Below are 18,073 nucleotides of genomic sequence, written 5' to 3'. Positions count from 1 at the left end.
TTTCTATTGCCTCTAGGGCTATTATTTGGCTTTTTATTCTTTTTACTTCTAATAGTTTGTATAGAATTTGACTGTAATTCTTTCATTTGCTCACGTTTTAAGTGAAATAAAATTTCCTGTGCTAGGGTGCCGGGGTGGCTCAGTTGGTTAACCAACTGGCTTCAGCTCAAGTCATGTCCTGGAGTCCCAGTATCAAGTCCCACATCGGGCTCCCTTCTCAGTGAGGAGTCTGCTTCCCCCTCCCTGAGCTTCCCCCTCTGACCCTCTCTCCTCTCATATTCTCTCTCTCAAATAAATAAATAAAATCTTTTTAAAAAATCTCCTGTGTTTTTAGAAGGAAGAGGTGGATCACAATTGCTTTCCTAGCTTCATGGCTCTAGAATTCTCTGGTTGTTTTCCCCAAATGACAGAAAATATTGCCTCATATTTTGATATCTTGTTCCTCTCCTCTACTTTTGTCTGCATCTTTTCTTTCCTTTGCCCCATTGTCTGATTTGCTAAAATCAGGCTCTATTTCTAAGAGTTTCTACTCGGTGTGAGGTCATGGAATACTTCCAAAGGTTATATGGCTACAGCTCCAGTACCATGAAATTCTGGCACATTATGTTTTAGCATCCAGCTCTGAAGAGCATCTTGCATCTTGGTTGAATAGCAACAGTCTTGGTTGCTGTTCTCAGACTGGCTTGCATGCTCCAGTGAAATACTACTTTCAGTCAGCCTTCCTTCCTTCCTTCCATACAAATACTGGTAACCAAAAGGGCGCATAAGGGCATGGTATCCCACACTTGTTTGTATCTGGAGGCTTAGAGAGGGAAACCTAGTTGCTCACTTTTATTGTAAAGACTGTGCAGTCTTCAGTTTTGCTATCCAAGTTGCTCTGTGTTTATGGTAGAATTCTACTAGACTCAAAAACTAATTCATGCCACTTTCCCAGAATTTTTTTTAAGATTTTTATTCATTTAAAAAAAGATTTTTATTTATTTATTTGACAGAGAGAGACACAGTGAGAGAAGGAACACAAGCAGGGGGAATGTGAGAGGGAGGCTTCTTGCCAAGCAGGGAGCCTGATCTGATGCAGGGCTGGATCCCAGGACCCTGGGATCATGACCTGAGCCAAAGGCAGATGCTTAACAACTGAGACACCCAGGTGCCCCACTTTCCCAGAATCTTAATTCATTTTTTGTAATTTACATATTTTTGGCTTTCCATGCAATGCTAAGCTTATGAAATACATATTATTTCTATCTGCCTATGTCCCTCAAGTTTTTTAATATTTAACACTTTGAATTCTATTTAGATACCAATCATACTGACCTATCTCCATTCCTTAGTACCACTAAAATTTATGTGCTCCAAATTTTTCTTTCCCTTTTCTTAAAACCTCAAAATTAACTAGATTTATAAAATTTCAGAATGTTAGTAATATGAAAACTGACAAGAACCCATCCAAAACCAAAAAGATATACAATTATTCAATAGTGAGAAAAATTATTCAGTGAATAACTACCTTATGTCAACAAGAGAACATTCCAAAGATAATCTTCCCATTGTCCTTAGGTTTTCTTGAAGTTCTCGTAAACACGTAATATTCACGACTAGTTCAACACCCACATCATACAGCAAGACCTATGAAAGCAATAACTTTTAGTCTGTGGAAAGACAATATTTCAAAATATATTTTGCCACTGAATAACATAATAAAAATGAGACTAAAAAATTTCAGGATGAAAATATTGAATGCATTCACCTTCAGTTACTATTTTAAACTCTTCAATTACCTCTACCAGTGTGTCTGTAACCATTCTGATGATCTGGCCTCTTCGCCACTGATTTTTATCAGGGATCCTAACAGCACAGTGCATATCGTTTTCCCATTTAATAGGTTCCCACTTTGAGTTTTCATAAGCAGCTATCATCTTTTCTTCTAAACTATATAAAGAAAAAAAATTAACTTTTAAAACTTTTCTTACAACATATAATGCTCCAACCACATATCTTCTATTATCCCTCCTTGCCCAAACTGGATATTTTGTTCTTCCTTGAATACCCAAGTATATTTCCGCTGCAGGATCTTTGAACTAGTTCTTCCCTCTGCCTGAGATTATTTTCCCGCAGATAGCCTCGTGGTTTACTTACTCCCTTTCTTCAGGATCCATTACAATGTCAACTGTCTTCTTGAGGTCCTTCCTGATTATCCAAAATTGCCTTCCTCCCCAACTGCTTTTTCTCTATTGTCTTTATCATCATCTGTTACATTAACTATTTTATTTGTCCACTGTCTCTCCCTCTACCAGAATTTAAGCTCCAAGACAGCAAAGACATGTAAATATTTTTACCACCATATCCCCCACACCTAGAATACTGGTTATGCCCAATTAGGTATTTGTAGAATGACTAATTCTAATACAGTGAAAATAACTAGTAAAGATACTACTTGTATACATTTAACTAGTTTTTAAAATAACTGTTTAGCTGAAATAATTTTGTTTTTAAAAGTCCACATTTATGATTTCTAGATCTTTGAAACAAAATATAGGGAAAATCCCATAGGTAATATCTTTTCCTTATATACCTATTAAGTAAGTTTTCTGTTAATAACCACTGAACATAAATCTTCTCAGGAGATATCACATTACAGATATGTACAGGCAGTTCCTTATTATAAAGTGATTGGAGATTCTCATTAGGTAGAGATCTTACAGACACGGGATTTAAGCTGTTTACTTCATTTGAAATAATTTCTTCTGGAGAAGGATCCCATACTTCAATATGCTTTTTGCAATTATCCTTGAGGGTATATCTAGAAAATAACAAAACCCATTAGAAAAAAGAGCAGCTAAGAAAATATTTATATTTGTATTTGTTTAGATCTAGTGATGAACAAATTTTAGCTATTATTCACTGCTTCCCAGTTTTGATATTAACAGCAGTTTAAGTCTTTTTTTTAAAGGGTTAAATACTACCAATGTAAGACTAAATCCCCCAAAAGCCAAATTTTCTATTTTAAGAACAGTTTAAAATACCAAGTTTGCTTATAATTTCATCATTTCCCATTGACATTTTGTACTCACAAAGACTACAGGAGTTATTCATAATTTTTCACAAAATCTGGCATTTCAAATGGTGGTTCATATATAGATAAAAAGTGTAATAAGAAAGTGTTTTGTGATGACTCTGAATTTTGTAACATTTGTAGTATTTGTCAACTTTTGAAAATCTGTTATTTGTTGGGATTTCTTTTATCAGTTTATGTAAATATTACTTTTGCTTATTTAGTTCTATAGTTAAAACTCTGTATTCCTTTTCTTTAAGGGGGGCTCTTCAGGCTTGCCCATGAAACCTGGATTTGCCCTTGCTGAGCACAAAAGTGGCACCATTTGGAAGTGAGTATACATGCCTAGACTTTTCTTACCCCTTGTGCAGTCTCATCCATTTCCTTAGCTACTGCTGTACCTGCTTCCCACTCTTTATCATGTGCTTCTGCTACTATGCAAATAAACCACTACAGTGTGTGACTGACAGTCCTCTGGCCACTGCACAGTTGTTTGCCAATTAAAGTTATCCCCCTTTGCTTTAACATGCCTCTGCTTTAACATACCAAAAACACCTCAAGCACATGTCCAAAGCTATCACACCCATTTCCTCTCCCAGACCTGTTCCCCACTCTACTGTTCCTTGTTCTCCAGGAACAGTATCCCTAGATATTGGTGGTTATAGTTATTAGTTCTGAAAGTCAATCTTGACCCCTCCTCTTCCTTACCTACAATCAGTAGCAAGGTCTTGTAATAGTCACTTCCATAATGTTTCATAATCTACCCATTTTTCTATCACCAAGTAACTATTACTTCAATAGCCTACAGTACTCACTTACAGCCCAACACTTTATTTTTAAGACTTGCAGTCAGAGGGAGATTTCTAAAACCCAAATCTCCTCCCAGTCCTCTGCTTAAAATCAGTCAATAGCTGCTAATCCTCCTTCCTGAAGTGATAAAGTTCAAACACACAGAAGTGTTTGAAAAGTACTTTTCCTTCTTAGTGATCAAGGTTCTGTAATTATCTGGTCTGTGCATTTCTCTCCAGCTTGATCTCTTGTCTTACCTGCCACTATTACCTTTTTTCCTGTCTACCAGCTGTGTGACTGTACTAACTGTACTAACAATACCTAAACACATTACATTTTCCCTGTGTATAGGCTTTCACTCCCAGTTGTACTACAGAATTCAGTTTAGGTGAAATCTCCAGTGGTAAACCCTCTGGCAATCCCACAATTCTGTGACTACCCTTAACAGAGTCCTCATCACACTGAAAGGTAGGCTTGACCATCTCTACTACATACTCTAAGCTCCTTGAAGGCACAAACCATTCTTACTCATCACTGGATATACCATTTGCTACAATTTAACATGTAGGCCTATAAATACCTCTTGCTTATATAACCAAACAATGGGAAGGGAAAACTAGCTAATGGACTTCTAAAAAAATTTTTGTAAAGATTTTATTTATTTGACAGAGAGAAAAAGAGCACAAGTAGGCAGAGCAGCAGGCAGAAGGGAGAGGGAGAAGCAGGCTCTCTGCAGAGCAGGCAGCCCAATGTGGGACTCGATCCTTAACCAACTGAGCCACCCAGGTGCCTGCTAATGGACTTTTTATTTTTTATTATTTTATTTTATTTTTTTAAAAGATTTTATGTATTTATTTATTTGTCAGAGACACAGAGAGAAAGCATAAGCAAGCAGAGGCAGAGAGAGAAGCAGGCTCCCTGCTGAGCAAGGAGCCCCACATGGGACTTGATCCCAGGATCCTGGGATCATGACCTGAGCTGAAGGCAGCAGCTTAACCAACTGAGCCACCCAGGCATCCCATGGATTTTTTAAAAACAACTTTATTGGGGCACCTGGGTGGCAGGTGGGTGTCTTCGGCTCAGGTCATGATCCCAGGGCCCTGGGATCGAGCCCCGCATCAGGCTCTCTGCTCAGCGGGAAGCCTGTTTCCTCCTCTCTCTGCTGCCTCTCTGCCTACTTGTGATCTCTATCTGTCGAATAAATAAATAAAATCTTAAAAAAAACTTTATTGAGGCATAATTTCTACCAAAAAAGTTCACCCATTTCAAGTATATAGTTCAATGATATTTAGTTAACTTTATCAAATGATGTAACCATAAGTCAGTTTTACAACATTCTCACTGCTCCCCAGAAAGATCCCCTTTGTCCATTTACCATGAATCCTCCTCACCCATAGCCCCAGGAACCTCCTAATAAATTTTTTGTACTATAGACTTGCCTTTTCTGGGCATACCATATAGATGGAATCATATAATATACAATCTCTTGTGTCTGACTTCCTTTATATAGCTTAAAATTTGAGGTTTTTCCATGATGTAGATGTGTCAGTAATTTGTTGTTTTTTATGGCTAAATAGTATTCCATTATATGAACATATAGTATTTTCTCTATTCACCACTCACTGGATATTTACAGAATTTCCAATTTTGGGATATTCTGAATAATGTTATGAATATTAGCTCATAAATCTGTGTATGAACATATGTTCTCATTTCTCCTAGATAGGAGTGGAATTGTTGACTTGTGTGAAAATTTTATGTGTAACTTTTTGAGAAATTTACAAACCCTTTTCCAAACAGGCTGTTATCACTTACCTCTATGACAGCAATAAAGGTTACTCCACATTCTCACCAACACCTGTAATTGTCTTATGTAACAGCTATTCTAGTGGGTGAGAAATGGTATCTCATCGTGGTTTTAATTTGCATTTCCCTAATGACTAATAATGCTAAGCATATTTTCATGCACTTATTAGCCAATTATACACTTTCTTTGGTAAATGTCTGCTTTTATCTTGTGCCCATCTTTTGGGCCGCTGAATTACTTGTTTTCTTAAGTTGTAGAAGTTCTATGAATTCCAGATACAAATTCTTTATGGGGCATGTCTGGCAAATATTTTATCTCACTCTGTTATTTGTCTTAACAGTATCTTTCAACCTACACTAGTTTTGAATTTTGGTGAAGATCAACTTACTAATTTTCTTTTATGAATTGTGCTTCTGGTGTCAAATCTAAGAAATCTTTGCCCAGTCTACAGTCCTAAAGATTTCCTCCTGTTTTCTCCCAGAAGTTTTGTTTTAGCTCTTAATAGCACTGGTTGTGGTGAAAAATAATGAATACTGTTTTTTTCTGAAAATAAATAAATTGGAAAAAAAAAATAATATAAAAAAAGAGTATAATCCCTTTTGATGAGCTTTGTGTATGGTGTGAGATAAGGGCTATGTTCATCTTTTTTTGCTAGTGGATATCCAATTGTCATAGCACCATTTGTTGAACAGACTATCTTTTTTTCAATGAACTGCCTTTGTGCCTTTGTTTAAAAAGTCAATTAATTATAAATATAAGGATTTATTTCTCAACTGTCAATTCTATTTATTCTTCTATATGTCTATCTTTATGTTAGTACCACACTGTCTTCGTAGTTTTGTTTTGTTTTTAAGATTTATTTATTTGACAGATCACAAGTAGGCAGAGAGGCAGGTGGGGTGGGGGAGGAAGCAGGCTCCCTGCTGAGCAGAGAGCCCGATGTGGGGCTCAATCCCAGGGCCCTGGGATCATGACCTGAGCTGAAGGCAGAGGCTTTAACCCACTGAGCCACCCAGGCGCCCCGGTAGTTGTAGTTTTATATTAAATTCTGACTCTAGGAAGTGGAAGTCCTCCAACTTTGTCTTTGTCTTCAAAATTGTCCTATTTTATGCATTTTGCATTTTTATATGAGATTTGAGACCCCATCAATTTCTACAGAAAAGTCTGCTGGAACTTTCACATAGCTTGAGTTGAATCTATAGCTAACAAACTTAAAATTTAAAAAAATGAGGTGAGATTCACATAACATAAAAGTATTTTAAAGTGAACAATCCAGTAGCAATTAGTACATTCACAGTGTTGCACCACCATTACACCTCTATATAGTTCCAAACATTTTTATCACTCCAAAATAAAATCCCCCTAAAGCAGTTGCTACCCATAATCCTCTCTTCTCAACTCCTATTAACCACCAATCAGTGTTCCATCTCTGTGGATTTAACTATTCTGAATATTTCATATAAATGGAATCATTCTCTCACCTTTTGTGTCCAGCTTATTTCACTTAGCATAAAGTTTTCAAGATGTATCAATATTATATCAAAATTTAATTCTTTTATTTTTGGCGGGGGAGGGACAAAGGGAGGAGAGACTCTTAAGCAGGCGCCATGCCCGGGTAGAGCCCAACTCAGGGCTCAGTCTCACAACCCTGAGATCACAACTTGAGCCAAAATCAAGAGTTAGACACCTAAGACTGAGCTACCCAGGAACCCCTAAATTTAATTACTTTTTAAAGGCTGAATAATATTCCATTGTATGTCTATCTACCACAATTTGTTTATCCAACTGTTGACAGACAAACAGGGTGGTTCCACTTATGAATATATATGTACACACATTTGAGTACCTGTTCTCAATTCTTTTGGGAATATATACAAGAAATGAAATTTATGGGTCATGTTTAAGTTTTTAGGAATCTTCAAGCTGTTTTCCACAGTGCTTCACTATTTATATTCCTCTCTCCACATTCTCACCAATACATTTTTTTTTATTACAGCCATCGTGGTCTGTGTGAAGTGGTACATTAATAGACTTTTAAAAAATAAATATTACTAATTTTTGAGAAAGTAATATATGTACATGGTTCAAAATTTAAAATTTTGAATTTTATGACTCTTTCCAGAGAAACAGTACATATACATGTATTTAGTCTTTTTTGTTAAAAACAGTCTGAGGGGTTTGAAGTGGCGGGGGGGTGGGAGGTAGGGGTACCAGGTGGTGGGTATTATAGAGGGCATGGCTTGCATGGAGCACTGGGTGTGGTGAAAAAATAATGAATAATGTTTTTCTGAAAATAAATAAATTGGGAAAAAAAAACAACCATCATTGATTATATGCCCAAATCTGATGTCTTATAAAATTAATGTTAACTGGAAAAAACTTAGTTAAAACTATATGACCCTGATTTTTTAAAAAAAGGATTGGTTAAATGAGAGGTAAGAGAATACTTTATGATTTTAATTAAAACACAACTGTAGCAATGGAAAACTTCTGAATTCAGTCAACATTACCATGGCCAGCTTTAGTGATCCAGACTGGCCAAAAGAGTCATTCAAAAGAAACACAAGTTTCTGTGGCCAAGAAGTGTACCTTTAACTTTTGGCTAGCAGGTGGATTATATGGGTTATATATCCATGGAAAGATATTAACACTGATAAAAAATTCAGGGCATGCTCACAGTTTAACACATGAATGTTATCTTCTACTGCGTGTTGACCATACTTGACCACTAGATGGCCAATTAAAAAAAATTTCAGCTTTGCTGGGGTATAACTGACATATAAAATTGTAAGATATTTAAAGTGTACACTGTGGTGATTTGATATAAGTACACATCATGAAATGCTTCTTCTCTTCTAGTTAACTATTTATCTCGCTTTTTGGGGGGGTGGTTAAGGCAGAGTTGTATTATACATGACTTCAATATTGCCTAAATTTATGATTTGTAACTAGAAAATTCTCCCCTAATATTTAAATTTATATATATGGAGAGGTGCAAAAGACAGGGAAATTTTATTTTAAAAGCTAGTAAAGCTCCCGGTGTATTTTATAGAACACTGCTCTTGCAGAAAGCTGCTACACCGTCATAAAGAGTTCTTCTTTCTAGAATCTATTTTGCTTACTGTGGAATTGAGTTTTGTTTTAGCTTTAGTTCTCCCCTACAACAGTGGCATATCAAAGTGAGCAGATGGGTGCTTGCTGTTCTCCTCTGATGCTCTTGATAGTAGTGATATTTTGGAATATTTATCTAATAAATGCCTTATTCTCCAAAGCTGCTTAAGCAAAGGGAAAAAATTTAAAGTTTAAAAATAGCTTTATTCCATGACTCATGAGACAAAGTATTTAGAAGTTGAATTTCACTGAAATTATAAACATCTGTTCTGTCAAAGACACTATGCAAGAGAATGAAAAAAAGCCACACACTTGGAGAAAATATTTGCAAAAGACACATATTATACATAAGGTACTGTTATCCAACATATAAAAAGAACACTTAAAATTCAACAATAAGAAAGCAAATCACCTAAAAAATGGCTCCAGAACATTAAGAGGAACCTCCCCAAAGAAAATATAAAGATAGCAAATAAGCAAGTGAAAAGATGCTCCATATCACATGTCATCATGAAATCACAAATAAAAACAAAAAAAGATTCTAACACTACACATACAATTGAAAGACCAAAATCTGGAACGCTGACACCACCAAGTGCTAATGAGGGTGTGGGGCAAGAGGAATCCCTCACTCATTGCTTGTGTGAATGCAAAATGGTACAGTTGCTTTAGAAGACAGTTTGGCATTTTCTTTCACAACTAAACACATCTTACCATACAACCCAGCAATCACACTCCTTGGTATTTGCCCAAAGGAGGTGAAAACATGTCTACACAAAAACCTGAATGTCAATGTTTATAGCAGCTTTATTCATAATTATCAAACCTGATCACAACCAAGATGTCCTTTAGTAGGTGAATGGACAAACTGTTGTACATCCAGACAATGAGCTATTATTCAGTGCTAGAAGGAAAAAAGTTATTAAGACATGACAAAATAAGGGGGAAGCTTTATTGGCTTATTAAGTGAAATAAGCCAATCTGAAAAGGCTATATGCTGGATGACTCCAATTATATGATATTCCGGAAAAGGCAAAATTATGGAGACAGTAAAAAAGATCAGTAGTTCCTAGGGATTCAAGGGAGGGAAGGATGAATAGACTAAACACAAGGGATTTTTAGGACACTGAAAATACTCTGATACCATAATGGTAGATTTGTGTCATCATACATTTAGTCAAAACCCACAGAATGTAAATTATGGACTTTGGATGATTATGATATGTCAATGTAGTTTCACTGATGTTAACAAATGTACCAATTTGGTGGTTGACAGTGGGGGAGGCTGTGCCTGCTGGGGGGAGCCAGGAATATGTGGGAAAACCCTGTGCTTTCTGCTCAGTGTTGAGAACCCAAAACATAAATTCTATTTAACAAAATAAAAAAAATATGAAACCTAAAACTATAAAACTTTGGAAGAAAACACAGCAGAAAATCTTTATGACCTTGAGTTAGGTAAAGATTTCTTAATTACAGCACAAAATACCTGACTTATGAAAGAAAAAAACTGTCAAAGTGGACTTTAAAACCAGAAACTTCTACTTGTTGAAAGACACTGGTAAGAAGTCACAGATTGGAAAAAAAAATTTGCCATATTTGCAAAGCAAAGCACATAATCTTGATGAAGAACTTCTATCTGGAATATATTAAACTACTTTCACATTTCAAGAACAGTAAGCAAAAAGCACAAAGCACAAAACCTTTGAAAACTTCACCAAAGAAGAGACACAGATGGTAAATAAGAATATGAAAAGATCTTTAATATCATTAAGCTAAAATTAACACCACTATGAAAAACCACTATATTTCTATTAGAAGGGCTAATGTGAACACAACGTGACAAAATCAAGCACTGGCAAGGACAGAGAACAGTAGAACTCACAAACTGTTGGTGGAAATTCAAGATGGTAGAGCCAATTTAGAAAATGTGTGGCAGTTTCTTATAAAGTTAAAAAAAACTACAACTTTAAAAAAATCTTTTTCTTTTAGATATACATACCAAAATATTAGATGGATGAAGTTATGTGATGTCTGAGATTTATGCCAAAATTATCAAGGCCAGGACACTAGATTAAATAAAGAACCAAAACTCATTTACCTTACAAACAGCAATCTCACTCCTGGATATTTACTCAAAAGAAAATACATAAACATGTCTACATACAAAGACATGTATGCAAATGTTTACAACACCTTTTTCATAAAATCTCTCAAACTGGAAACAGCTCAAATGTTCGTCAATTAGGAAATGTTTAATATTGTCATACATCCAGAAAACAGAATAATAGTGAGCAATAAAAACTGATACATGCAACAACATGGATGAGTCTCAGAAGCATTAAGCTAAATGTGTCTTCTGCTAGACACAGAAGGCAAATACACTATGACTCCATTTATAAGAAGTTATGGAAAAGTAAAAGTTATAGAAACAAATTAGATTAGTAATTGCCAAGGTTTGGGTGTGGAGGAAGAGAAAGAACTACAAAGCTGCACAAGGAAATTTTTATCGTGATAGAAATATTCTGTATTTTGAGTGTGATAATGGTTATATGACTGTATATGCAAAAGGTGAATTTTATTGTATGTTTTACCTCAATAACCCTAACTTTTTTTATAAAAGAGAAATAATAATATTTTTTGAGAGGAAGTGAGAGAGGGCAGGGTGGGGGAAGTAGGAGAGAGTATCTTAAGCAGGCTCCATGCCCATCACAGAGCCCAAGTGGGGCTCTATCTCACAATCCGGAGATCACAAACAGCTGAAATCAAGTCATACGCTTAACCAACGGAGCCACCCAGATGCTGCCCAGTCCAATACATTTAAAAACTTCCTCTCATTCCTTTCTCTCCCCTTAGTTAGGGCTTACACTGGAAAAAGGGCAGGCCCACTCCAGCTTCTAATCCCCCAGTGTTAGGGCAGGGAAGGAAGGCAAGACTACATACTGAGCACATTACTGCAGGTTTCTGCTTCTCTGGCTTACCCCAACAGACATTATGTGTGGGTGTTATCAAATATTTGCTTTCTTGAGAGTGATATGTGGGAATTCTTCAGAAGACCTTTCAGGGGCCACCCTACTGCACAAGTCTGTATTGTGAATTAATTGCTTTGTCTTGACTCCTAACCCTTCTAACTCCTAACCCTACACCCCTCCTCACTAACCCCTGTCCTTTTGCTTCAGGGCTGCTCAACCACTGGTCTGTACTAGGCACAATGGCTCAAATCTGGATCTTGTTCAAAGTATCCCCTTGAACCTAGGAGGAATGTACATTTCTCCAAGTGGGAATGTGGGCTAACTCTACCACTAACTACCCTATCCTGCCATTTCTCTTCCTAATTATCTTTTCAAATAGCCACAAATGGCTGCCAAAGCAGATGTTCCACCTAGAAATAAGATGCATTTTCCTTTTCTTAGAAGTATCTTCAATCCCTATAAGCCATTCTCTTGGTTTCAGAGTCCCTTAGGGGAAAGCCACGCTACTCCCCATTAGGCTAATGACTCCAGTTATTTTTCCTACTATTTTTCAAGAATGGGGGAACCTCCCAAAGCTACAGCCTAAGCAGATATCCTACAGGGAAAGGTATGCCAGTTTTCCTTCTTGTGAATAAAATGTTATGTACAAACTAACAAACATTTACAGGTCTACTTACCCTACTTCGTAAGATGCTAGGCCCTCTTTGACTAGCTGGTCATTTATACTAGTAGGAGTCATTCCAGGAGCACCAAGAGAATCGAAAAGCTCAACCAAGAGCACATTATCTTCCAGAATTTCTGTAAAACATTAAGATGAGTTTGGGGAAAGAAATAAGTATGTTGCAAAACATACTAAATGAAGCAATTTTTTAAAAGCTATAAACAATTACATTTTGCATACATGTGGGTTTTTTGCTGAATAATACCAAAGTGTCTCTACAGGGGGATAAGCAGCATTTTGCCAACAAAACAATCGTCCATGTTATCTGCAGCATATGCAAATTAATAAAATTTTCATTTTAGATTGTGTACTGTTCTATAACAGATCAAAAGCAGTTTAAAGCTTTTAAATTCAGAAAAATATAAATTGATATATATTCATTGAAGAAATGTTCTGATGTGTTTTTAAACTGTTTTACTGTGTTTGCCCAAGTTCCAGAGTACAAAAGAATGAAATTCAGGCTAGAGATTGTCTGTAAAGGTTTACAGCTTTTAAAAGAATGGCACAGGAGAGTCAAGATGGCGGAGAAGTAGCAGGCTGAGACTACTTCAGCTAGCAGGAGATCAGCTAGAGAGCTTATCTAAAGATTGCAAACACCTGCAAATCCATCGACAGATCGAAGAGAAGAAGAACAGCAATTCTAGAAACAGAAAAACAACCACTTTCTGAAAGGTAGGACTGGCGGAGAAGTGAATCCAAAGCGACGGGAAGATAGACCCCGGGGGGAGGGGCCGGCTCCTGGCAAGCGGCGGAGCAACGGAGCACAAAATCAGGGCTTTTAAAAGTCTGTTCCGCTGAGGGACATAGCTCCAGAGGCTAAACCGGGGCGAAGCCCACGCGGGGTCGGCGTGGCCTCAGGTCTCACAGGGTCACAGAAGGATGGGGGGGGGTGGTGGTGTCTGAGTGTCGCAGAGCTTGCAGATATTGGAACGGGAAAGCCAGCTACAGAGACAGAGCCGACAGTAAGCTCACAGCTCGGTGTTGCCTTGAACCGGTCGCAGGCTCGGTGAGCTCGGAGCGCGGCCGGAGGTTAGGCAGACGGGAGTTACTAGGAGCTGTTCGCTGAGGGTGCACTGGGGAGCGGGGCCCCGGGCTCTTGGCTCCTCCGGGCCGGAGACCAGGAGGCCGCCATTTGTATTCCCGTCCTCCGGAACTCTACGGAAAGCGCTCAGGGAACAAAAGCTCCTGAAAGCAAAGCCGAGCAGATCACTCAGCCCGGCCCCTGGTAAGGGTGGTGCAATTCCGCCTGGGGCAAAGACACTTGAGAATCACTACAACAGGCCCCTCCCCCAGAAGATCAACAAGAAATCCAGGCAAGACCAAGTTCACCTCCCAAGGAGTGCAGTTTCAATACCAAGGAGAGCAGCAGAATTCCAGAGGAGGAGAAAACAAACCACGGAACTCATGGCTTTCTCCCTGTGATTTTTTAGTCTTGCAGTTAATTTAATTTTTTTCTTTATCATTTTTTTTCTCTTCTTCTGCTAAAATTTATTTTAACTTTTACCCTTTTCTTTTTTTAACGTTTTTTAACTAGTTTATCTAATATATATATATATATTTTCATTTTTATACTTTTCTTTATTAGTTTTCTTTTTTTAATTCTTTTTTTTATTTCTTTATTTTTGAACCTCTTTTTATCCCCAAATCAGAAGAGATCCCAATCTCTTCAATCTCTTTTTTTAATTCTTTTTTAAATTCTTGATTGAATTTTTAATTCAATCTCTTTTTTTAATTCTTTTTTTTCTTTCTTTCTTTTTGAACCTCTTTTTATCCCCAAATCAGAAGAGATCCCAATCAGAAGAGACTGGGAGATCCCAATCAGAAGTGATCCCAATCAGAGGAGATCTCTCATCCAATCGTGAGGGGGAATTTCCATGCATATTTTCAGACCACAATGCTCTGAAGCTAGAACTCAACCACAAGAGGAAGTTTGGAAAGAATCCAAATACATGGAGACTAAACAGCATCCTTCTAGAGAATGAATGGGTCAACCGGGAAATTAAAGAAGAATTGAAAAAAATCATGGAAACAAATGATAATGAAAATACAACGGTTCAAAATCTGTGGGACACAACAAAGGCAGTCCTGAGAGGAAAATATATAGCGGTACAAGCTTTTCTCAAGAAACAAGAAAGGTCTCAGGTACACAACCTAACCCTACACCTAAAGGAGCTGGAGAAAGAACAAGAAAGAAACCCTAGGCCCAGCAGGAGAAGAGAAATCATAAAGATCAGAGCAGAAATCAATGAAATAGAAACCAAAAAAACAATAGAACAAATCAACCAAACTAGGAGCTGGTTCTTTGAAAGAATTAATAAAATTGATAAACCCTTGGCCAGACTTATCAAAAAGAAAAGAGAAAGGACCCAAATAAATAAAATCATGAATGAAAGAGGAGAGATCACAACTAACACCAAAGAAATACAAACTATTATAAGAACATACTATGAGCAACTCTACGCCAACAAATTTGACAATCTGGAAGAAATGGATGCATTCCTAGAAACATATAAACTACCGAAATTGAAGCAGGAAGAAATAGAAAGCCTGAACAGACCCATAACCAGTAAGGAGATTGAAACAGTCATTAAAAATCTCCAAACAAACAAAAGCCCAGGGCCAGACGGCTTCCAGGGGGAATTCTACCAAACATTTAAAGAAGAACTAATTCCTATTCTCCTGAAACTGTTCCAAAGAGTAGAAATGGAAGGAAAACTTCCAAACTCTTTTTATGAGGCCAGCATCACCATGATCCCAAAACCAGACAAGGATTCCATCAAAAAAGAGAGCTATAGACCAATATCCTTGATGAACACAGATGTGAAAATTCTCATCAAAATACTAGCCAATAGGATTCAACAGTATATTAAAAGGATTATTCACAACGACCAAGTGGGATTTATTCCAGGGCTGCAAGGTTGGTTCAACATCCGCAAATCAGTCAATGTGACACAACACAACATTAAAAGAAAGAACAAGAACCATATGATACTCTCAATAGATGCTGAAAAAGCATTTGACAAAGTACAGCATCCCTTCCTGATCAAAACTCTTCAAAGTGTAGGGATAGAGGGCACATACCTCAATATCATCAAAGCCATCTATGAAAAACCCACCGCAAATATCATTCTCAATGGAGAAAAACTGAAAGCTTTTCCACTAAGGTCAGGAACACAGCAGGGATGTCCATTATCACCACTGCTATTCAACATAGTACTAGAAGTCCTAGCCTCAGCAATCAGACAACAAAAGGAAATTAAAGGCATCCAAATCGGCAAAGAAGAAGTCAAATTATCACTCTTCGCAGATGATATGATACTCTATGTGGAAAACCCAAAAGACTCCACTCCAAAACTGCTAGAACTTGTACAAGAATTCAGTAAAGTGTCAGGATATAAGATCAATCAGTTGCATTTCTCTACACCAACAACAAGACAGAAGAAAGAGAAATTAAGGAGTCAATCCCATTTACAATTGCACCCAAAACCATAAGATACTCAGAAAACTATAAAGTACTCATGAAAGAAATTGAGGAAGACACAAAGAAATGGAAAAATGTTCCATGCTCCTGGATTGGAAGAATAAATATTGTGAAAATGTCTATGCTACCTAAAGCAATCTACACATTTAATGCAATTCCTATCAAAGTACCATCCATCTTTTTCAAAGAAATGGAACAAATAATTTTAAAATTTATATGGAACCAGAAAAGACCTCGAATAGCCAAAGCGATATTGAAAAAGAAAGCCAAAGTTGGTGGCATCACAATTCCGGAATTCAAGCTCTATTACAAAGCTGTCATCATCAAGACAGCATGGTATTGGCACAAAAACAGACACATAGATCAATGGAAGAGAATAGAGAGCCCAGAAATAGACCCTCAAGTCTATGGTCAACTAATCTTTGACAAAGCAGGAAAGAATGTCCAATGGAAAAAAGACAGCCTCTTTAATAAATGGTGTTGGGAAAATTGGACAGCCACGTGCAGAAAAATGAAATTGGACCATTTCCTTACACCACACACAAAAATAGACTCAAAATGGATGAAGGACCTCAATGTGAGAAAGGAATCCATCAAAATCCTTGAGGAGAACACAGGCAGCAACCTCTTCGACCTCAGCCACAGCAACATCTTCCTAGGAACATCGCCAAAGGCAAGGGAAGCAAAGACAAAAATGAACTATTGGGATTTCATCAAGATCAAAAGCTTTTGCACAGCAAAGGAAACAGTTAACAAAATCAAAAGACAACTGACAGAATGGGAGAAGATATTTGCAAACAACATCTCAGATAAAGGACTAGTGTCCAAAATCTATAAAGAACTTAACAAACTCAACACCCAAAGAACAAATAATCAAGAAATGGGCAGAGGACATGAACAGACGTTTCTGCAAAGAAGACATCCAGATGGCCAACAGACACATGAAAAAGTGCTCCATATCACTCGGCATCAGGGAAATACAAATCAAAACCACAATGAGATACCACCTCACACCAGTCAGAATGGCTAAAATCAACAAGTCAGGAAATGACAGATGCTGGCGAGGATGCGGAGAAAGGGGAACCCTCCTACACTGTTGGTGGGAATGCAAGATGGTGCAACCACTCTGGAAAACAGCATGGAGGTTCCTCAAAATGTTGAAAATAGAACTGCCCTATGACCCAGCAATTGCACTACTGGGAATTTACCCTAAAGATACAAACGTAGTGATCCAAAGGGGCACGTGCACCTGAATGTTTATAGCAGCAATGTCCACAATAGCCAAACTATGGAAAGAACCTAGATGTCCATCAACAGATGAATGGATCAAGAAGATGTGGTATATATACACAATGGAATACTATGCAGCCATCAAAAGAAACGAAATCTTGCCATTTGCGACAACATGGATGGAACTAGAGCGTATCATGCTTAGCGAAATAAGTCAAGCGGAGAAAGACAACTATCATATGATCTCCCTGATATGAGGGAGTGGTGATGCAACATGGGGGCTTAAGTGGGTAGGAGAAGAATCCATGAAACAAGATGGGATAGGGAGGGAGACAAACCATAAGTGACTCTTAATCTCACGAAACAAACTGTGGGTTGCTGGGGGGAGGGGGGTTGGGAGAAGGGGGGTAGGGTTATGGACATTGGGGAGGGTATGTGCTTTTGGGTAAATTGGAAGGGGAGGTGAACCATGAGAGACTATGGACTCTGAAAAACAATCTGAGGGGTTTGAAGTGGCGGGGGGGGTGGGAGGTTGGGGTACTAGGTGGTGGGTATTATAGAGGGCACGGCTTGCATGGAGCACTGGGTGTGGTGAAAAAATAATGAATACTGTTTTTCTGAAAATAAATAAATTGGAAAAAAATAAAAGAATGGCACAAAGTTTACAATGAGAAAAAAAAATCTAGAATCCTCAATTAGAGACTGAAATCTGGATTTTTTCCCATATTTTTAGGACAATCTAATATTTAATTTCTTTTAGAATACATAATGGTTACGTAAACATGTAGATCTATTTAGATCTATTTCTTAAACTAAACTGGGAGTTTAACTATGGATAAAGTTTACATCTTGTATGCCTGTTTACTTACTTATGGTACATAGCACAGAGAGTCTGCCTAATATGTATTTGAAT

At 37.4% G+C, this 18,073-nt stretch overlaps 1 protein-coding gene across 3 annotated transcripts in view; it reads right to left on the bottom strand.

The window, feature by feature from the left end:
- The window catches only part of RNF17 (ring finger protein 17), a 181,277-nt gene that overhangs the window by 71,062 nt on the left and 92,142 nt on the right, over window positions 1-18,073 (bottom strand). For all 3 annotated transcript variants that reach the window (XM_044249365.1, XM_044249366.1, XM_044249364.1), the window contains exons 19-22: window positions 12,406-12,526; window positions 2,573-2,800; window positions 1,779-1,929; window positions 1,508-1,626 (exon numbers count right to left, since the gene is read on the bottom strand). In XM_044249365.1, the coding sequence (XP_044105300.1) occupies window positions 1,508-1,626; window positions 1,779-1,929; window positions 2,573-2,800; window positions 12,406-12,526 (619 nt within the window). The remainder of the gene's footprint in view (window positions 1-1,507; window positions 1,627-1,778; window positions 1,930-2,572; window positions 2,801-12,405; window positions 12,527-18,073) is intronic.

Source organism: Neovison vison, chromosome 5 (assembly GCF_020171115.1).
Source record: "Neovison vison isolate M4711 chromosome 5, ASM_NN_V1, whole genome shotgun sequence".
Classification (NCBI taxonomy): domain Eukaryota; kingdom Metazoa; phylum Chordata; class Mammalia; order Carnivora; family Mustelidae; genus Neogale; species Neogale vison.
This window is presented reverse-complemented; position numbering and strand designations above follow the sequence as displayed.